General features: G+C 34.3%; 2 protein-coding genes across 2 annotated transcripts; one reads left to right on the top strand and one right to left on the bottom strand.

Annotated features, from left to right (window-relative positions):
- Nucleotides 1–6: 6 nt before the first annotated feature.
- LOC136345551 (para-nitrobenzyl esterase-like) lies at nucleotides 7–4,293 on the bottom strand. Its single transcript, XM_066294035.1, has 11 exons — nucleotides 4,191–4,293; nucleotides 4,006–4,140; nucleotides 3,805–3,957; nucleotides 3,602–3,755; nucleotides 3,353–3,550; nucleotides 3,118–3,302; nucleotides 2,895–3,066; nucleotides 2,678–2,844; nucleotides 582–747; nucleotides 400–529; nucleotides 7–319 (listed from the first exon to the last, which is right to left on the bottom strand). Exons 1-11 carry the CDS (start codon nucleotides 4,272–4,274, stop codon nucleotides 130–132), a joined length of 1,734 nt encoding a protein of 577 aa, XP_066150132.1. The 5' UTR covers nucleotides 4,275–4,293; the 3' UTR covers nucleotides 7–129.
- A 12,004-nt stretch (nucleotides 4,294–16,297) lies between these two features.
- Nucleotides 16,298–19,512, top strand: LOC136350829 (regucalcin-like). Its single transcript, XM_066302921.1, has 7 exons — nucleotides 16,298–16,455; nucleotides 17,689–18,100; nucleotides 18,283–18,468; nucleotides 18,526–18,729; nucleotides 18,785–18,994; nucleotides 19,052–19,239; nucleotides 19,296–19,512. Exons 3-7 carry the CDS (start codon nucleotides 18,306–18,308, stop codon nucleotides 19,470–19,472), a joined length of 942 nt encoding a protein of 313 aa, XP_066159018.1. The 5' UTR covers nucleotides 16,298–16,455; nucleotides 17,689–18,100; nucleotides 18,283–18,305; the 3' UTR covers nucleotides 19,473–19,512.
- The last annotated feature ends 3,645 nt before the right edge of the window (nucleotides 19,513–23,157 follow it).

The raw sequence follows: 23,157 nt of genomic DNA, 5'->3' as shown, positions 1-23,157 counted from the left end.
ATACATATGTTGTACCTAATAATTTGTCCCTGCAATTATTGACCAAAGGTTAATATATGCCCGAACTTAGTACTTTTGTTTAATTAACCTAATAAAACTTAAAATGATTCGAGTATTTGAATAAAACATTTAATACACTACGTAAGGCTTATCTGCATAAGATTTAAACAAACTCTCCCAGAACTGGAAATTCTCTTCCTTGAAGCTATCTGAGGAGACTCTGAAAGATTCATCGAGATTCATGTATGGAAATCTGCCCTGGGTTGTTCTAGGCCAAGTTATGTTATCCAATAACACGTCAGGAGTCGGGGTCGGATTCCTTGAATGTATAACATAATATAATATAAAAAATTTAATTTCGTGCCTTTACAAAAGATATTTATTGCTCAGGGAGCTTACCCAGTTTTCGCGAAGTTGGTAAATATTTTGCAGAATCTCGTTATTAGGCGTCTATCTGCCTCGTTCGGCTGATGCCCTTTTATGAGAGCAAAAGGGAATAAGTAGCTTAAATCTATACCGTGTCCAACTCCTAAAATAAGTACTTATAAAAAATATTAATTTTGAATTTGTGTTAATTCTACCATGCTGCCTTTCATATCGAGTGATATTTTTTCCAGTGAAGGTTTTTATAAGTTGCCTTCCTGTTGCCCCGTCATAAGAGAACTGGTAAAAGTAAGTTGGGACATGTCTGGATAAAAGAGAGATGGTTTTACGCATTGGCCTCCAGAAAGCTTCGTCTGTGAGGAGCTGAAGCAAATAACGATTATATCGCGAAAATATTAATACCCACTTCTATTACAGTGGTCTCGATGTATGGAGTTTTTAGCTATTTAATCTTATATTCGATTATTTTGATCGCTAAGTTGCTGATTTCTCTGATGTCATTTCATCAAGTTTAATTGCTTTTCTAAATAGGAAGTCGACAAAGAAATTTCGATATTTTTGCAAAGACCTTTCATCTGCAGAGATTTTCAAGTGTCTTTGCCAAATCTTGCTAAAGGTCCATTAATCAGTCAATTAAACTTGATAAAATGGCAATTTCAATCGAATTGAGATTTCAAGAATCCGGCCTCCTATCTCTAATCGTTTTCACTTAATCGAATTATTTGTGTTCCATAAGGATAAGGTGAAGACAAATGAATTACATCAATTTCAATAGATAAATTAAATTTGGATGTTTTGCTTCTCTTACACATTATCCTTATAGACAGGGCTGGCCTTACCACATCTGACGCCCTGAGCTAAATTTTTAATTATCGCCTCTTTGCCCTCAAGAAAAAGCGAGGACCAGGAAAGTCCGTTGCCCAATCTCGCTTCTTCATAAGATTAGTTCTACTTATAGATCATAAGCAATTAGATTACGTAAAAACGAGTAGAAATAATGTCACTTTTTATATTTCTTAAATCAGCAATGAGAACTGAATCTAATGGAATAATGATACATAGAGTGTCTAATCAAAAAAATCGAAATTTTATATTGCAGCTTTTTGGTTATATATCAAAACATTTTTTTGACGATATCTTTAACTTCTACTGAGAATAATGCACAAAATGGATATTTTCAACTTTTGAACTAAATATGGGATTATCAACAAATGAAAGGGGCGTTGAGTCGTAACTAGAACGCCCTGTACATATGAACAAATTTGGATTTTTTTACTCACTACTCCACCGGATATGGAAAACTGTATTTATTTATGCTAATCATTTCATAAAGATTAAATAAAATTATGAGTAATATAGTGAGTGTTGTTGGTTTATCTCTACAAGTTCCTGGAATGTTAAATAATAAAAAAACATATCAGTTACTGTGATCTGTGCATCTGTTTATTGAGAATTTATTTGAGAAAATGTTTATAAAATCTTTATGTTTTATAACGTGGTGTATGTACGTACCGACACGTATTTACTTATAGTACTGTTTTTTCAGAATCATCGTATAAATGATACGAAGAATAAGGATAATAATTATTCGCCATTACATCAAGAAACCCAGCTTTTCTGCAAATCCTATTGTGGTTTGAAGATGTTTTAAATTATTATTTTGTTATGTTCTAATTAATAATTTTTTAATTTATACGAACTCTTTTATAGATATAAAACAAGAATTGCTGCCTAAAATATTGATGGTAACATCTAGCAACGAAAATTAAGATTTAACAGAATTTAAGTTGGCACGGATTCTTTACATATTTCAAATTGGAGGCAAAATGAATTCTTTATGTATCTAATCGGAAAAAAAGAATCGAGAGATATTGATAACGAAGTTATCTCTTTTTTTTTTAATTTTGCTGGCTACATAAGAGACAAAGTACCCTAATTGATTAAGTTTTCGAGGAATTTTGAAATAACCAAAATAGTGCATCTTTATAATATCGTTGAATACGGTAATAAACAGTAGCGTGAAAAGCACTAGTCTACAATTACGTTATTCAGGATGATAAATAAAGTTTGGAACATTTTTATTTCTTAAATTATTGAGTATTTTAAGGAATTTTGAGTAAAATTAATTTTACTTATAAGTGAAAAATTTCCGGTTTAATCAAGTGATAAACTGTGGTCCAGAACCTTCACTTAAATTTAGCGAATCATAAAGGAGATTTTTTACATGTTAACCACTTTACCTTTTAATGGAATTTTCAAGAATAACTGCAATTTGTTACTACATAATATTTACCTCATTAAGTTCTTGAAGATCAGCTTCGGAGAACTTGCTACGTTGGAAGAATTGAGCAGCAATTTTCTTCCCCACAACTCTCTTTATTGCAGAAGATTTCGTTAGTCGGACATACAATCCGGGACTTGCATCAAATATCACAAGAAATGGCTTTAACTTTGAAATGACTACAACGAAAATATTAGTCTTTATACAAAATTTCTCATGGGAAATTTACCAACGTCAAAAGTGGTAATCTCCAATGAAGTAACTCCTGCTAATATTGGCACTTTGATAAACTTTCCTTTTTCTAAAAGATTGTAGGTATAATCAGTCAATATAGCCCCTCGATGATGAGGCTCTATGTTCGGGGTAAATGGTAGACCATGTGTGAGAACCCGCACAACATTCTACGGTTTTTGATATTTAATAATTAATTTCATAGCATGAAACATACTTACCAGTATTTCAACGAGACTTTGGGCTTTAGTCAAAGTTTTAAAGTCCATGCTTCTTAATTTTTGTAAAAGCACTTCGCTACTGTTTGTTTCTATGCCCAGTGAAAATCCCAAGTCGAAAGCGATTCTTCTTTGTTCGGTCTGGTAGGTCCAGAAGGGCAGGTTAGAACCGCTCATCAATATTGCTCCTATATCAATATCGTACAAAGGTAAAATTATTATGTACAAACTTGCTTACGTTGGAATAATCCCTTTGCTTTAGGGCTTAGGAGGAGGATAGTTACAAGGCTTGCACCAGCGCTTTGTCCAAGAAGGGTCACTTTATTTGGGTCCCCTCCGAAATATTGTATGTTTCTTTGGACCCATTTTAGGACCGCCAAGTTGTCTTTGGATGCTATGTTTCCCGGGCATTCTAGGTCTTCAGTACTTAGGAATCCTGGGCTTTTTGCTTTCAGTAAAATAGGTGATTTGGAGTTTAAGCTATTACCAAAGACTCCTAATCGGTAGTTGGAGGTCACAAGTATGATGTCATGCTTCATAAGATAGTCTGGGCCATATTCATTTGAACAACCACTGATAAAGGCTCCTCCGTGAAGAAACACAATCACTGGTAAATTTATTTTACTCGGATTACTTGGAATCTATAAACGCAACTTTGAGGTTTCTAATTTTTAATTTTTAGTATTTCACCTGAGGAGTGTAGACATTCAAATACAAGCAATCCTCTTCCCCCATGGCGACGAAATTAAGCTTTAGAACCTGTGCCAGTTGAAGCCCAGCACAACAAGCTGAAAATTGAGTGGCGTCTAGTACTCCTGTCCAATTAGATGGCTGGGTTGGGGGCTGCATCATGCATTTTTAAAGATGTTTGAAATGTGCACACAAACCTACCCTAAATCTTAGATTATTTATTGGGGGTTGAGCAAAGGGGATTCCCTGATAGCTAAAATAAGTCCCCCCTAATGCTCCTCTATTTTCAGTGCCCTGTATCATCCCATTCGTTATTTTCACTTGTAGGGTTTGGTTCTAGAAAAAAATATAATTCATTTGGGCTTTGATTATTTATTATAACTTACCATTTTTGCCAGAGATAATTTTTTAATCCCGAGAACTTCAGGGATGCTCATCAATATTAGTAAATATCCAACGTGAGAAATCATCGCGACGGGTCTGAAAAAAGATCACATTAATTTAAAATTTAAATATCATAAATATCGCATTTTTTTCAGCCGAAATAATTAAGCGGGAAGATTAACGAATATGTTCCACATAATGCCGTTTTTGAACTTAAACTATTAGCCAATTTTGTTGAATTGCTCGGAGAATTTAAAGTTGTATCCACGTTAAAATAATAAGAATTGAATTTTTTTCGAGCATATCCTCGTTTATTGAAGTCTTCCTGAAGGACAAGGTTTTTAGCAGAGGTATTTAGGTATTCATGGTGGCTATGTGGGACCGATTTAAATTCAAAGACGGTATTTTTATAAATTTAGTTTACATGGCATATAAAAGGTGATTATATATGTAAATCTGAAGAATGTTGGGCGGACTTTTATTTTTTGCAAAGTGTTCATCGACAATATTTAGGATTTCGCACTATGAAATGTGTATTTATATACAGGGTGTCTCATATTCGATTTCAATATGGGGATCTCAGAGATTGTAGGAGATAGACGGTGGGTTAAGTCGAAGCAAAGTTGTGTCTTTGGAGGAGAAATACTTTGCCTTTTAAAATTAAAAAAAGTCCGTTTACTTCAAGAGATATTTGAAAAAAATCGATCATTGTTTTTTTCTTTTTATTCTTTTCTGCCTTAAATTAAATAGAAACATGAAAAAATAGAGAAAGCTTTTCTAAGGCACTTTCTAGACGTCGCAAATCGGCAAATGTGACATATGGTTATTGTTTAGTTATCAATAACTAGCCAAAATCGTAAAAAACGGTCGAGTTCTTATTTGGAAAAAGGAAATTGATGATGGTATTGAAAAATCGAAACGTTGTATCTTCGAAAAACTATTGTTGTGTTGCAGCGCGAGAAAGGGTGTTTTAAAAAAGCGTTCTCCATTTTCATAGTTCTATGTAATTTAAGGCAGAAAAAAAAATAAAAAGAAAAAAGCAATTATCGATTTTTTTCGGATATCTCTGGAAGTAATCGAATTATTTTTTATTAAAAAGGTAAAGTACTCTTTTCGTAAAAACACAACTTTATGTTCATTTAACCTACTCTGTATCTCCTATAGTTTCCTTAACATCCCCACGTTGAGAGTCGAATATAGGACACCTGTGCCCGGATGTAAGGTAACTATTTAATGCATGCAAGGTCCTGCAATGGTGTCAGACTTCCTTAGCTTCTATACTAATAAAGTTAACATTTTTTTTCATCTGCAGTGTTACACAGCCTATAAAGCCGTAGTTTCAGAAATTATTTTCTAATGCACAAGGTGAGCCCCAAATGGGTTACAATATAAAACTTTTGTATTTTTAATGGAACTCCTAAATGTTTTTATTACTTTCGGATTTCTCGTTAAATTTTAAAGTCAGTTTACATTATTGTTAAATATTAGTTAAACATTTATGTACTGGGTGATCCTACAGAAGAAAAAAAATGTTAATTATATTCGTGTAGAAGCTAAGGACGTCTGACTTCCTATTGCAGGACCTTGTATAGTGCATAGGAACTTGCCTGTGGATGTTTGGATTATTTCATCTAAAAACTGTTTGATCTACTTAAATTCGAGTGACAATTTACGAGGGGCATTAGATGTCAACGATGTCTCCATATAAGAATTTTTAAGGTGCCACTAGTTCAAGTCCCTGGAAGCGTCACATTGCTTCTGCACTGATAAGACCAGAAATAATTAGACATATTATTCCTGTTTTACCACTCGAATCAAGAGTTCCTCCTTTAGGAGTATAAGCTTGAAAGCATGCCCCTAGCCCAATTTAAACTGCAGTCTAACAACCCATAAATCTGAAATTTTAACAAGATATTACCAACGTGCTTAACCAACCAGTGGCTGATGATAAAAGATATTCGGGGCAAAAATTGCTTATAACAAATCACCTCAAAGCCACGTAATAAAATATATAGAAGATTTGGGCTTTTGAGGCTAAACATCAACCCTCCGTCTCGAAATCTAATTACCCGCTTCGAAGAGGCGTTTGCTTCAGAAACTACCAGTTTGTAAACAGTGGGATGATTTATTTATGACAACAAAGCCTATGGCTTTCTACAGATTTCATTCGAAAGCAAAATGGCTGCATTAAAATTAAGCGATTTATTATAGCCCCAGACGTAAGTTCCCATTTTAGGCTAAAGTTTCCATGTTCGTGGAATAATTAAGTCGAGCTTTCTCGTGGATTTTGACACGGATGGATCAACGGGTATTCAAAGAGAAACTACCCTTGTCGTGTGGCCAAATGAGCTTTTGACTCTATGAAATTTTCGTATCTCTAGGACGTGCTTACATTTAAATAACTAGCAAAACACCATATTAAAACGCGGACTTTCTAAAATCCGGGAAAAATTTGTTTGCAAAACCCCTTGGGAATAAAAACCCAATAACCCTTTCCGATTTTAATTAAACCCTTTTAGGATGACCCTTCAAACATATTGGCCCTTCTATCAATGGGTTTAATATGGAAATTTATTACGTGGGTGCAGTGATATCAGGAATTTCTCTTCAAGAGCGGGAGAGAAAAAATATTGGGAGTCAATTTCAAAATCATTAACGCCAGATTGGGATTATTATTGAAGGTTTCCCATAAAAATCGGGTCGAATGGAAAAACTATTTCCAGAAAATGCACGTCACCTCCCTAGCTTTCCGTTTTCTAATTCTCCTCTTTAAGTTATCTTCCATTTACAGGCCACAATCGTATTATTGGATGCCAGGTCGTAAAAAATTACTTAGGACAAGTTGCAATAAGTTTTCCGACTTCTCCGGATAGTGGCCGGGCTTTCGGCACCTTTCTTCGAATATGTGACAGCTCTAGAAGTAATGAAATGAAAGTTTCCCTCTTTTTTTTTGGGTGGGCTTTCGAACAAAGGAAATTTGCAAAATTTGTCAGTTCCAAACCCGATCAGCAAACCCCTTTAATTACTTACCACTTTGATAACATACGGAGGACGTAATTTTATATATCTGATATCTGGAGCGTGCGAGAGCGAGACAGGGTTTTAATGTTTCGGGGCGTCTCATCGGAATAGCATTCCAAGAGGATCACGTCCAAGAATACTCAAACTCAACACAAGTTCCATTGTCGCAGGGTTATCGCCTGCAGGAGACATGACTTGTTAAATGTGTTTGCACTGCTATCCGAGCCTTTCTCGAGGATTTACAAGAAAACTTCGTTACAAAGGCGTACGCCCTAACTAAAATTCGAATAAATGGGAATATAGCAGCTGCGACTAGGATTTTGTTTTAGTTAATTTACGTGGTCGAATTTCTGTCAGATTTAACATACATCTAAATACAGAGTACAGACTATTCAACTAGGCAGCTGCAAGAAATTCCTTTTATATAGAGCCGTGCTCTAAGTAGCATTAGCCGCACTGATTCTAGTACGGGAAGTAATGTACAGGGTGGTCTCTAAGTGTGGTTCGATATTTAAGGAGCTGAATGTTTGGATCGGTCTAAGACGAAAATGTTATATAAACGTATATTTTAAAACGAGTTGTTTGCGAGATAGAGGCTGTTAAATATTAACAAACACAGAATATTTTTCTTTTTATGTTCAAAACTGGCGCAAGATATTTTATTGAAACTCGTTATATTTACAAAATAGCCCAAACAGTACATTTCTCTTTTATTTTAAGAAAAATGTTCTAGTCAAGCACGTGCATGAAGGTTACCATGTTAATTCTAATAGGGGAATGGAGGGTACGCCACTGGGATTTTCCAAATTGGATACATTATAACAGTTGTTGAAAATGACCACTATTTGCCTTATTACATACGTCTATTCTTTTCTGTATAGAGTCTCGATTAAAAATATCAGGGGTATTGCGAATTATCTCACATAGTTCCACTCGACGATGTCTTAATAAAACGATCTATTTTATCAAAAAAAAAAAAAAAAAAAAATCACAAGTGACATTTTTGGTGCATTTTAAATCGGTTATTTAAAAAAATGTATCTAATCTGGAAAACTGGAAAATACCAGTGACGTACTGCCTATTACCCTATTACAATTAACATGGTAACCCCTAGGCACATCTACAGTTACACCATTTTTCTTTAAAAAGAAGGAAATTGTACTATTTGGACTACTGTGTAGGTATACTGAGTTCCAACAAAATATCCTGAGCTATTTTGAAAACACGAAGAAAAATAAAATATATTTTTTAATGTAGTAGAGTCCGATTATAACGGATCCTGTTCTAACAGACATATCGGATATAACGTACCATTTGTCGGGTCCGTGCCCACTTCAATTTAAATGTTATGTAAAATTTTCTGTTTTAACGAACTCTTTTATAACAGACACTTCCGATATAACAGACTATTTTTCGAATCCCTTCAATAATAAATGACCTGTTATAACAGATTTCAGTAAACAATCATGTAGATTTCGAAGGTTTTTGCAGAACTGACTGTCAATCGTTCGTTTTAAAAAAGATCGAGTAAGAATGATTATTCATCAATCGGCGTTATCGCATTATTGTTTTTGCTGTCTTATTATCGAAAAAAAAACAAACTATTAATTTCGTCCCGGCATTTTTCTCCTTCCCTTTCCATACTGGTGAGTTTCCCAGTCCAGAAGGGAATTTCCCGACACTTGGCCATTTAGTAGCGGCGTTGGTAGTAACTTTATTCGATCGTCATACATATACATAACCTATTTGAGTGCATTCTTACCCTAGTGCAAAATTTAAAAATTAGATAACGTAGTGTAATATATCTAAAAGAAAAAGTGCTAATTATTGAGAGTACTCAAGCCTGCGTTACCTAAGCCGAAATTGGTCGCCGAAAAAAATCGTATTGAAAATATGGATATATAGGAAAAAAATATCGGAAGCCCCACAAAAACGTAAGAAAGTTTCGGTCAGGAAAATACAAAATTTTGTGCGACGGGACATGGACCATGCTTTACTTAAATGGTTCACAATTCAAAGAAATTTGAATAACGCTATAAGCGGTCCAACTTTAAAAGCTGAAACTGAAGAACTCGCCCACATTGCCGGCAGTGATTTTGTATGTTCAACGGGTTGGTTGGAGAGATTTAAATCACGCTCTAGAATTGTCGTTGGAAAAGTTTTTGTTGAAGGTGCAAGTGTCAACAACGTGATAGTTTCGAATTGGATTGATTGCGTTTGGAAAGACTTGAAACAAAATGACATTTTTAACTGTGACAAGATTGTTTTTTTTTTACAAATTTGCCCCAGAGAAAATCCTTAAGTTCGAAGACGAACGATGTATCGGTGGGAAACAATCTAAGTCACGTCTTACAGTTTTAGTGTATGTTAATATGACTGATAACGAAAAACGAAAACTTCTACTTATTGGAAAATATCAAAAACTAATTATATTGCTAAATTTCAGCCTATACAGGGTGAGTCAGGAGGATCGTACCAAACTTCAGGGGCGTGTTGTACATGAAAAATAAATGTAAAAAAACTCAAATGTTGTTATCCGATTTTCGTTTGTTTACAAGTTATAGCGTAAATAAAAATTTTTAACTAGGATTCTATTTACCATAAACGTACCTTTCCTGGGCCTTGGATTGGTCGTGGTGGCCCTATTAGTTAGCCTCCAAGGTCTCCAGACTTCACACCACTGGACTATTGTTTGTGGGGTTGGTTTAAAACTGAAGTGCACTAATTTAACGCATTAGAAATGCTGCAGCTGCTATTAAAGAAAGACATGAAACAATCAGGAGCGCAACGAATGCTCTTCGTAGACGAAGCCGAAAATGTTTAGAAGCTAATGGCAATATTTTTGAACATTTACTATGATATCCAAACGTTAATTTATGGAATTTCTTATGAAATTTATACATTTTTCTAATTTTATGTTTTTATTTTATTTACGCTATAACTTGTAAACAAACGAAAATCGGATAACAACATTTGAGTTTTTTTACATTTATTTTTCATGTACAACATGCTCCTGAAGTTTGGCACGATCCTCCCGACTCACGCTGTAGATCACTGTGTTAAATCGCATTATCGTAAAAAATTTATGATTAAATTGCTAAATGCGTCTCAAGAAGATGAAACATTTTAGATAACATTGCTCCATATGCAGGGTGGGCCAACGAAAACGAAACGGTCCATGTTTAGGGTTCTTAATGTGGTTTTAAAAAAATCGCTCGAACTCGTCAATTGATTTGTCGAGGGGGAAACCTTTTAGATTTATTTTTAAACCCCTATGTTTAACCCCTTGATCAGGGTGCTATTCACCCTTAAAATCTTAAATGGAAAATGGCGTCGAGTGACACCTTGTTTGAAAGGTCTTTCAATTCTTTTTTCAACGATGCCTGCTTTTTGACATGAGATATCATTTTGACATTTTAAATTAGAAATTTTTCCGTTTTATTTACAAAGACGCTTGCAATTAAAATTAGTTTAATAAATGTTCAAACTGCTGTCCATTAATTTCCATACAGTGATACAAGTACTTCTCAAATCCATTCCTTGCATTATTGAGCATTTCTGGTGTTATAAGATGACACTCGTTAATAATTCGTTGCCGTAAATCTTGTAGGGAAGTTGGTTGGGTAGCATAAATTTTAGATTTTAAGTGTCCCCACAAAAAGAAATCTAACGGAGATAAATCTGGAGATCTTGGTGGCCATTCAATAGCACCCCTTCTGCCAATCCACCTTCCTGGAAATGCTTGGTTTAAATACATTCGCACCTGCTGTGCATAATGCGGAGGAGTGCCGTCCTGTTGGAACATTAATCGGTTTGGTAAATAACGCTCATCGTTTTCCATTATTTGAATAATGGTAAGTTCGATTGCATTTTGTAACAGATCCAAATACATTTCTCCATTTAGGGTGCCGGGTATGAAAAAGGGTCCAACGAGATGGTTTTCGAAAATATCAGCCCATACGTAAAAATTCTTGGGTTTACATCACTCCAGTAACTACAGTTGTGACGGTTTACAGTTCCATTGACAAAAAAAAGAGCACTCATCGGAAAAGCAAATGTTAAATAGTAAATGTGGAACTTGATTTGCTCAGTGGCTAAAAACTTCACAGAATTGCAGTCTCCTGTCGAAGTCATCCTCGTTCAGCTCTTACACCAATTGAATTTTATAAGGATGCCATTTATGTTTTTTAATATTCTTCGTACGCTAGTTCGCGGAACACCTGATACATCACTCAACTTCCTCATACTTAAAGTTTGATCTTGAGTCATGCGACCTATAACAGTTACCTCCACTGCTTCATTGACTACTGGATTTACAATATCACGCTTTTTGTTAAGTAACGAACCAGTTTGGGTAAATTTTTGCACTAGTTCGAGGACATACTTTCGATTGACATGTTTGTATGGATGCCGTTGGTTAAAAATCTCAGCTGATGTGTACCCAGACTCATTATTTGAAGAGAATATTGCAATAATTTCAACTCTTTCAGCTGTAGTGTAAACCATTTATGCACAATCACGAAAACACAGTACAAACCACTGCCTTACTATCCTCTAAAGTAGTACTGCCCAATTCTACCATTGTAAATTTATTTGTTGTTTATGTAGATTTTAAATTTAGAGATTAGACGAACATTCTACTTTTTATAAAAATGTATTGTTTTGCTAATGTTCCGCCAATTCAGTTTATTGCCTTAAGGTTACAATTTTCAGTTTGTCTCAATGTAATTTTAAAAGCGTTTAAGTTTCAACGGAGTAGATATTATGCAATTCATGGTTATCAGATGGGTAGTTGAAACATTTAATTAAGTAATACTAAAGTCTAAGTATTAAATGATTTTTCTGATTTTGCAAGCGTCTTTGTAAATAAAACACAAAAATTTCTAATTTAAAATGTCAAAATGATATTTCATGTCAAAAAGCAGGCATCGTTGAAAAAAGAATTGAAAGACCTTTCAAACAAGGTGTCACTCAACGCCACTTTCCATTTAAGATTTTAAGGGTGAATAGCACCCTGTTCAAGGGGTTAAAGAAAGGGGTTTAAAAATAAGTCTAAAAGGTTTCCCCCTCGACAAATCAATTGATGTGCTCGAGCGATTTTTTTTTAAACCACATTAAGAACCCTAAACATGGACCGTTTCGTTTTCGTTGGCCCATCCTGTATATACATATACACAACATATGTTGGGACAGTCATGGGAAATGGTGTCAAAAAACATCATCAAAAGTTGTTTCAAATATTCCGGTATTAGAGCCGATGAGTTTGAAGAAGATGATGATTTGCCTTTAGCAGAACGATTGCGACGAAAACGTAGTGAAACCGCTAATGGTGATAATGAGGAAACAGATTTACTTCTTAGTAACTGGTTAGGAAAGCGATTTACAAAAGATATTTTGCTAAATTTCTTCAAATAGACAAATTTCATAGTTTAGTTGATGCATTATTAACGTCTGAACCACTTACTGATGCGCCAAATAGTGGTGAAATTTAATGAACAATATGAAGTTGAAACGGATAGCGAGAGTGACATAGAAGCCGAAATACCAGTACCGAACCGTTCAGATGTAGTGGTTAATATAAACACAGTACTAAATTATTTGAAGGGTACTCACAACAGTGCTTCCGAAGATATAACAAATGCTGCTTTAAAAGGGCCAAATTTTGTAGAACTTCAAAAATCTAAAGCTATTCAAACTAAGATTATTTATTTTTTTTTATGTTTCCATTGATTTTTTTAAATGTTTTTAGTTAAGAATTTACATTTTGTTCCTAAATAATAAATAAAATGTTTGTATATATACAGGGTTATTCACGCTATACGGCTCGGAATATTGTGGCCAAAATACGAGGTTTTCTAAAAATTTTTCTTTTGGGTTATATGGGGATCTATTATGGTTACTTTTTAAAATTATTTCCATATTTTACAGGGTGTCCCAAAAGTGCTAAAAGTATCAAAGTCGTGTTTTTTTAAATGGAACCCCTTGTATATTGTTGCATTTTTGGATTCTCCGATCAAAATAAATGTGTGTGTTAATAAGGTTTACAATACCTAGCACTTACGGTTTTTGAAATAATTTAAATTTTGTAAAAATTTGGCCTAATTTTCATGTTTTAACCACTTAAGCAGTATTTAAGTTATGTAAGCGTAATTTACAGTGTAGTGTAATAATGGATCATACTTTATATCCCAATCATGAAAAACTTGCCAGCTTATACAGGGTGTGCAAAAATTAAAACTATTCAAATGAGGACTTTAAGTGGCTATAACTGGATTAATTTAAATGCAATGCCATATTTTTTAACTTACCAGGATATGTAGTTTTTAAATACCCATCGAATGGTACTAGGGTGTTCATAGCTAAGTCTTCGCGTTTTTGCAGAATGCACTAAATAATGGCTCCTTGCGCCATTTGGCGTCTTTTAGTTCAAAGTTCCAATGTATCTAGTTGCCTATGATATTTCAAAATATCAGATAGTTAATTTAGTTTATTTTTTAGTTTAGTCTGCAAAGGTACTTTTTTCTAGAGTGTGTAATGTACCCTCAGGCTACGCCTATGCCTATGCAATCCGTCCGATCATATCCGTGATGACCATATGTTGGGAACCCATTTTCTTCCTGTAAGGGTTGCCCTGCATAAAGGAACTTTCACTCTTTTATCCTTATCAAGACAAAGGTCTAAATTCATCCATATTTGGTCAAAATCTTTACAGCTGCAATTCCCCGTAAATTCTCAATTTTTGCCTTTGTCTCAAGTTCCTTTATGCTGTATTATTTTAATTTTAAATTAACAATATTTTATAACGGATTTCTGGTCATAACAGACTAAAACTAAGCTCTTTGAGGGTCCGCTATAACCTAACTGTACAGTATTTAACATCGTGTATCTGGGAAATGACTCATTTTACGACATAGGTTTATATAATATTTTCGTTTCAGAACAATCCAAAAAATCAGCTCATTAAATATCGGAACACCCTTAGCGATCACCCTATATTACAATACGTCGTAAGTGTAATGAAGAGACATAGAGTACGGTAATATTAATTTACCGCGTGCTCTAAAGGACAAGAAGTGATAATATTTTCGCATTTTTTTTTGTAACGAGGTTCCAATGTTTTTGCAGTTTTTACTTAGGCATTGGGCACATTTACATCGCATATTTTAATGGGTTGGAACCAAATTGAATAAGATCAACAAGAAATTTGTTTACAAAGACGTAGAAGGACAACGACTAATTTCCCAATTGTTTTTCATTGTTGCAATTTTGGATTTAAAATTGAGGATTCAATCTACAATTTTATATGACATCTACAGTTGGACAGTAAATCGGTCTTTCGGTTTGCGGGTTGGATGATTGATCGGTCTGTGCATCGGTCAGTTGGTGGCTCCGTCTGTTGGTCAACGATAAATCAACCATCTGTCGATCGATTGCTCAGTCGCTTATACTATTGATTGGTCCTACAGGGTAATTAATTAAAAAATATAAACTTTTTGAAAGTACTGAACCGTCTAAATCAGATTACAACGAATAAAAAAAATAACCGCAGCTACCTAATGTGGGTTGAAAATTACAATAATAATTTTGCAAGATGTTTTGTTTTTTAATGTGTGTGGCATTGAGAATTTTTTTATCAGATTTCTCAATTATTCTATGAGACACGGACGCTGAGAATCTCCAGATATTCGATATTCTCTAGACTTTCTCCAAAAAAAAACATCGTGTGCTCTACTCGTTTTCTCTTATCTCGTACTTTTGCCGAGATTTCCTATGTAAACATCGATATTTGCCCATCCTCTATCTCGCTGAACTAAACGATTATCATTAATTAAACAGTCTAATTAAAGCATGTTTTGGTAACGAATTCGAATTTAGATTTGCACTTAAACCTATTTATATGCAAGACTCGGGTTTAGGCTTTTCTAAAGTCGGTAATTTCTCAACAACCCCATTAATCTGCACCACGATTACCGTTATTTAACTAAATAGTTAATAAACGTCTTTCCTAGATTGCTGCTCGCTAACTTCCTCTCTAGACAAGGCCTTAGTTTATTGTTTGTCTGATGCAAACCTCGGCGTAGCTGAATGAAGACTTACCTTAAGGTGCAATTATTTCAGGGCAGCTTACGTACTTAATAATCCCTTGGCAGGGGATATTTTAGACCTCATTTAAGGCTTACATTCCCCGTTCTATTAGAACATTTTTTTACGGAGTACGAAGTTTTCGTTCGCATTAGAGAATCTGGAGTTAGTAAAAGTTTTTGCATTAATAATTTCGTTACCAAAACAATTTTCTGGGCTTTATTTTGCTGAGAATGACAGTGGAATTTATACGAAACATAATACCGATTAAGGTGCATTAAAATGCCGACCCAAAACCGCCCTCCCTGTTAAGAAGAACCGAGGAAAATGCTTTTTCGTGGAAATGTAAATATTTGTTAGTTGCCGTTGTTGGAAAATGAGGTGAGGGTTTAAAATGTTGGAGTTTAATTTACTTCAATCAATTTTTTTAAAAATATGTATATGGTTAATGGTGCTGTCGTGATTCTGCCCACTGCCTTAACTCAGAAACCTCGGAAGACCTTATCATTATTTTGAGATTCTCATCGGGCCACGGCGAGAAGAATTATCATTGTGTTAATTGGAATTTCGTATAAAATAAAGATTGCAACTTCATGAAAGAAAATAAGGTTCCTTCAAATAGTTGTGTTAGTTCGATTAGTTGTATTTTCTAGAGGTCGATTGTGGCGTCCTTCAAAAGATACAATTAAATGATTGATAAATTTAAATTTCTTATCACAAAAAAGTTCGGCAAACGAAATTTTGCAAAAATAACTGGAAAAAATTGAAAAATATCCAAGAAAATGCGATTTATTTTTTCAATTTTGGTATCCCGTCTCTTAAAAACTAAATGAGGTAGGACAAATATTTATAAGAACTTTCCTTCTTAAAACTACTTGAAAAATCAGTTTGTGAAATGTCGGACTGTTATTCAATAACACCTTGTATAATCAGACAGCTTAAACTTATTTATAACTTATCAATCAATTACAGATATTTTTAAGATATATGAAATATTGGATAATCGTAGCGTTGACGCTGAACAGTAATTTTTATCTCAAAGACCCCTCTGGCACTTTTGACATCTTAAGAGAATCTTGAACTCTAGTAGCCTCTTCACATTTGATGGAAGTGCATATTTTGAATTTTGGAGTTTAAAACACATTTTCGTAAAATAGTGACTGGGTAAGTTAATTAATTGCAGGAAAAACATTTTTTAAGCAAAATTTCACACTTCAATTCCTTAAATTGTCTACTTCATTGATAAAGAATAATAAAGATTAAAAAAATAATTCGTATTTTTTACCGTAAATGTGATATCGGATATAAAATCGATATTTGCATTTTTTAAATCGATTTAATGATTTCCTTGCTAAAATTTTGTATAATTGAAAAAGCTGAACTATTTTTATTTCCGTTCCTAGCTATTTTTACCACACATAGATAACATATATCTCTGAATAAGAACAACATTTAAGAAAATCTAAATTGATAAGGATTATTATTTACACGATATTTTTTTAAGTACAATCAAAATAATTTCATTGAGATGTCATATTACGGTTTTATAATTCATATTCTTGAATTTAGTGATTGCCGATTTTTTTTACATAAAATATTGCACATTTGTATTTGCTATTTCAAAGGTTACCACATAAAATTATACATTTAACTATACCCATGAAGGTTATTTTATTAATAGTACTGTAAGTGCTTGTTAAATTTAATTACATCAGAATAGTGCAGTCACTTGGGTAAGTAACATACTGGATGTTTATGTGATAAGTGCAATATCTGTAAATGATTGAACAAATTTCCTCATATTGCGTAATCTGTGATAATAAAATGACCTTTAAATAGCACGTTTCATAGTCAATGATTTTAATTTCAGAATATTTTTGTGCCAAAGTTTTAATGAAAAAAAAAATTAACCAAAGTTTTACAACTCATTTGCACCTCTTAAGAATCAACCAGTTAGTAATATTTTTAATAAAAGTCGATATTTCGTAAAATAAACTGATCCCTTATTGGTTTTTATTAGTTTTCGTAGACGATTATGACTATTATTAGCAACTTCCAAACAAGTACAAGATCTTCATGTGACAATGCACGCCTCATTTAGTTTTTTTTTATATAGCCTGAGTGTGATCATATCCATAGGTGAAATTTTGAAAAAGTTCTGATCTATAAGAATAATGTGCTAGACAATGGATACAATTAAACCAATGCATGCCATCATAGAATCAAAGAACAGAAAATAATGGAATTAAAGAATTCCTGCATCATATTGTTGTCGAATTAATGTGAAGACACCATTTCGCCGGAATGTTTAGTCTGATGCATTATTTTTATTGAATAAATTCTGCATTTGCCGTATTATTTCAATTAGAAATACGATAACTTTTGCCTTATTTTCAGAGGATGGTGTAACAAGTGTATCGTCGCAGTTGCATTACGTCACTTGGCTGGGTTACTACTGATCACGCCGCATACCGCATCAGTACACTCTCAAAAACTCATAGCATTCAGGATTCTTTTACGATAAACCACAATAAAGTACCTTTCTGCGATGACACTGGAATTCTTATATTATATTAAATTACGTCACAAGAAGCCATTTGTTACTGTTAACAAGCACTCAAAGTTTCATTAAAGCCGCTAGTAAGACTTTGCCTTAAATAATAAAATAACGGGTTTTTATTATAACTTTGACATCCAGTATCTTGAAAAGCAGGCAGTCTATCGAACTTGTAAATCGATCTTCTCGACGGGAATTTGGCGTCTAAGGAATTTGTAACTCACTCCCCTAGCTAAAAATGTCTTTTCAAGGGTAGGTGGTGTTTTAATCAAATTTCATTCAAGTTAAATTGTGGTTAATATGTCTCTTTTAAACCCCTTCATTGTAAAAAATATATTTTTCTCAATTTGTAAATTACATATTACTCACGAAATATTCCTTCCACTTCTGTAATGGAAAACCTCTTTAAAACTTCACCAAACATTTTTTTCTAGATGCAAAAAACTTAGGGGAAGCCATGAATCCCGTAATTGAGATAATTGAAGAAGTCCCACCTCAAATTTTAGGAGAATCACCTCATTGGGACGTCAAAACTCAAAGCCTCTATTTCGTGGACATCATCGGAAAATCTATCCACAAGTACACACCTTCGACGCGTCAACATGCTAAAGCAACATTGGGCAAGCAATAGCAAGAGAGAAATCAATTTGGTTTTAAGTATTATCTGGTTCTAGACTGAAATCCTTCTTTCATAATCCCAATCAAAACGTTCAAAGACAAATTCGTTGTTAGTCAAGAAACGGAGATAGTGACTTTGAATTGGGATGGAGTTTCCGAAAAAGTGGGAAAAGTTGAGGAATTGCCAGGATCAAACATCAATGCTGATAGAGATGGCAAATTTAACGATGGAAAATGCGACTCTTTGGGCAGATTATGGATTGGTAAACTTCATCCTTTTTTGTTGTAGATACTGCAACAATGAAGTACATTTTATAGGGACTATTGGGATGGACCTAAAAAATGAAGCAGTCGCATTTGGAAAGCTGTACTCATACCAACATCACCTGAAAACTCATTTGGAGAATGTTTCTATATCCAACGGAATGGCCTGGAACGATTCTATTAAAAAGTTTTATTATATTGACAGTATGTCTGGATGCGTGGATGAGTACGATTTTGATCTCGACGGTGGATCAATTATTCCAGGTCACCAATGAGTTTTGTCAAGCATTTTTCTATAAAATATATCGAAGGTTATTTCAGATACCACCCAAAGGAAACGCATATTCATTACTGAAAAAGTTAAAGACTTGCAGAAGCTCCCTGATGGAATGACTTTAGATACCGATGGTAATATCTGGGTTGCGGTGTTTGGACAAAAGAAAATAGTTAAAATTAATCCTAACAAGCCTGAAATTATTCTACAAACTATTGAAATCCCTGTAAAACAGGTATGACCCTTATTCAAAGTGGAAATATTTCATGATACATTTTTATTATTTCGTAGGTAACTGCAATGGCCTGGGGAGGCCCGGATTTGGATGTATTATTCGTGACCACTGGAAACACGCCGTTACCAGGGTACGTAATAAACGCTCCAGGTGATGGGTGTTTGTACAAAATCACACAACTGGGTGCCAGAGGATTACCCCCCAATGATTTCGTCTTGTACAAACAGGTCTAAAATTATACCGTTCACAATAAATCCTCCATTAGCTAAGTAATTGCAATAGTAGAAATTCAATTACATTTGCAAATACCTAAGCATCCAGATCATTTCGCGCTTTATTGGATATTTACCAGCACGTAAAAATGCCATACCTTTTCCAAGTTTATACAGGCACTTTATCGCGTTTTACTACTTTCTGCGCCCGGAGACAAGTTTACACGCCCTTATGCGGATCCATTAGGTATATTTGGTTTTGATACAGACCCGTTTTCAGCAAAGACCTTAAAACATTTTACGGCTTAAGCTCAAAATGTGTTTGTGTTCTTTGTGTCTTGTTCCACCCAAAGCCTGAGCAAACTTCAACTATCTCCATATGTGAAGAATACGATTTGAACGTGCAAATCCAAAGATTTCCACCTAAGGCTCGGTTTTTCTCAAATTAGGCTTTGAGTTAAAGATGGAAAAATTAGTACAAAGCAAAAGTTATTCTACATTTTTCCTCTCTTTTCGTTCCTTTTAAACGTTTCTTGTCCAAGATTGAAGACCTTCGGTGTTACACCAATGAATCCCGAGCTCTATTATGTCTTTTTGTTCGTCTAAGAAGAGCAAATCTTGCTTCCGAATTGCTACAAATGCAGTGGCGCAGTTAGTAGAGTCGAAGTTGAAAGCAATCCAAAGCTCTATTTTGAGATTTACCAATACCGCAAATTTCACGAAATTCTAACTTCTCAAAATGGACCTTCCACGTCAATAAATTTCGAGTTTATGCTTCAGGGAGAAGTTTGAGTCTGTTGTTACATCGTATCTAGAGTGCCCAAATACAGTTTAGGGAAGACTTTGATGGTAACATAAAAGGTAAGGAAAGTTGGGATTGAAATATTTGTCCCTTTATTTCGTAATAAATCTCTAAATGTGGCCTAACCAGAACTGACTCTAAAGAGCCTGCGAATAATGTTTGAACCTCACGAGGAAAATTGTATGTAAAAATCTATTTTGGCTTCTCAAGATATATTTGGGGTGTCCAACTCTGGATGAATCCGGATGATTATGGGAATAAAGTTTAAGGACAACTTGCATTAATCTTTCGAAATGCCATAGCAGTGCGTGCAAAGGTTGGTCTAACCCAAGCGGACCCTAAAGGTTTAGGATGTCTCCTAGATTCACATTTCTGATTTGTGTCTTAGTTTGAATAAAGAAATTAACTTGCCCCAGGAAAATTTCTTTTAGTAACAAAGTAGTGTAAAAATTATACATTTGGGACGTAATCCAAATCCGGATTGGCCTAAAACGATCATAGAGAGAATTGTGGGCTTTTTTCTATAGCCCAATCCCATCTTGAGGAAAACGGATTATAAATAATTTTGAGGGAAAAAGAAAGAAATTTTGAGGTGCTTTCAGAAGGAAAAGTGTTAACAACTATCTGACTAAATATGCAGACGGCAAGGTACGATAGCCCTCAGAATCGGTTGTTTCAGTACCGTTATTTTTCTCCATGTTCCGCAACTTTCCAGAAAGAATAATTCGCTTCCAGAAAGAGATTTAAGACAAACGCTGTTGGGGGAAAAGTTTTTATTCCTGTACATCCGTCTGTAAATCGATTTTAACTTCGCAAAGATAGCGAATATTTAATTTAAATATATATGAGAAAAATTGCGTGGGATTTAGCTCAGCCTCCATGTTTACGTTCGCCGAAAATTTGCTAAACTACGAGTGAAACTTTTGTTTTTGACACGAGATAAATCGGACCGAATTTATAAAAAGTTAACTGCATATTATTCGAAAAGTTGCCTAGCTTTGGTCGTCCACGAGATTCTAAAATAGGTCCTATCAGGACCTCTATATTTTTCTAGATATCGTAACAAGCGAACTTCCAGCTTTGCCTGGTATTATCTCTTTTAAAACTTTTATATGGACGAAACCACGTTTCTTGACAGTAGTTTGTCCTGGACTCCAATAATGGTGGCAAACATCATTTATCCTTTTTGTTATCGACAATATATCAATGAAAATTATTGCTCCACGAAAATTATTCTACAGGACTGTAGTAAAGTTTTCCCATTGTATTTACCTGTCAAAGGTAGTTTTTTGCTGCAAGAAAAACCGAACTTATGGGGGTTTTCGTCTAAGACACAATGGAACAACAAATAACAATAAAAACAGTCCAACCTAAGCTTTGTCTGGTCCATTTTTCTCTGGCTTGAATTTTTTCCTAACCTCAATTCATCATATTTAGGCTTTTATTGCTTTTGGGGACAAAAACGGCGTCCTTCTTTGACCAGCCTCGCTTGTATGGGGAAATATGTTTTTTGTTTTAAGCTTTAAAATTAATTTATTTGACTGAGGGAAATTGAAATTTGCTGTTATGATGTGATAAATTGTATAGCGACCAGGTATTTTAGAAGCCCGAAAAAACAATTTTCAAAGCAATTTTTGCTCGGAATGACTGAGAATCAAGCCTGACAGAAAATGGAAATTACCTTAATAACCGTCAAATCACAATTCGCAAAAAGATCTGGAACCGGTCTTCGTGGGAATATAAGACATTTAACATAATTTTCAACAATTTAGCAAAAATCTTCAGTCTTATGCTCTTTGCATGCTCTATAACCTATCGGCAAGGAATAAACAAGAATTGGGACAATTTTAAAACTTGGTAGCTCAACGAAACCGTGGAAAAAACTAAATTTCGTCCCTCAATGCGTGAAAATTGAGCCCTCTAGAAGCCCTGGATAACTAGAATAGTGAAAAATTTGTGATTTAGTAAAATTTACTTGCTTGAATTTGAAGAACTTTTCAGGAATAGAAATTGATAATTTTTCTGGGTGATCATAAATTACGACAATTTCAAGGGAGAATGAGAATCTGATCTGACCGAAAATGGAAATTGTAACAACCATCCAGCTTTACACGCATCGCAGGTGCGCTCTATGAGAACTTTTCCTTACCGTCGTAAATTGAAATCTAAGTGAACTACGAGAAATTTCTATTTCCGTAGGGAACATCAGAAATTTTTATTAACGCGGTACTGGATTTTATGCGAAACTAACTTCTCTTAAATTAATGTTCCAATTAATTGGAGATTTCCTGATCGACCCGATGTGGAAATGATCATTTTCTGCAGCCGGTAGAAAAATAAGTATTTTTGTTCTAAAATTCATCTTGTACTTTTAAAGGATGAAATCTATGCATTAAAAGGACAAAGCGGTGAAAATTGAATAATTCAAAAAAAGAGAATTTAAATAGATGCAGGTCAAGAGTATTCATCTCTCACTCTGTCATTTCTCTTACAGCTTTAGCCAACACAAGAACCTTTATCTATTGCCGAAATACACTCTGTGGCATTGAAAGGCAATATTTCATCCCCAAGCTCATACAACTGGCACAACATTTCTGCTCACGTACTCACACAAATATTATTGAAACACGTAACCGAATCACATTGGAGACATCTCATTTCCGTTAGGAAAATAATATATTATATCCCGGATTGTTCTAAGCCAAAAATGGACAATATATCAATGATTTGCCGTAATTTGTTCTCCGCCATTGTTGTACTTTTCAGTTGAAAAGGTTCTAAAGATCCGGTCTCTCTTTGTTATTTAAATGCCTTTCAAACTTAATCGATTGAGGTGGGGAATATTGAAATTTCTATCTTTCCCAGAAAACACTCTTGTCCCTCATGACCCCAAATCCTTACCAT

The sequence above is a fragment of the Euwallacea fornicatus genome, chromosome 1, assembly GCF_040115645.1.
Source record: "Euwallacea fornicatus isolate EFF26 chromosome 1, ASM4011564v1, whole genome shotgun sequence".
NCBI classification, from domain to species: domain Eukaryota; kingdom Metazoa; phylum Arthropoda; class Insecta; order Coleoptera; family Curculionidae; genus Euwallacea; species Euwallacea fornicatus.
Note: the sequence above shows the minus strand (reverse complement) of the source record. Positions and strands in the feature narration are given on the sequence as shown.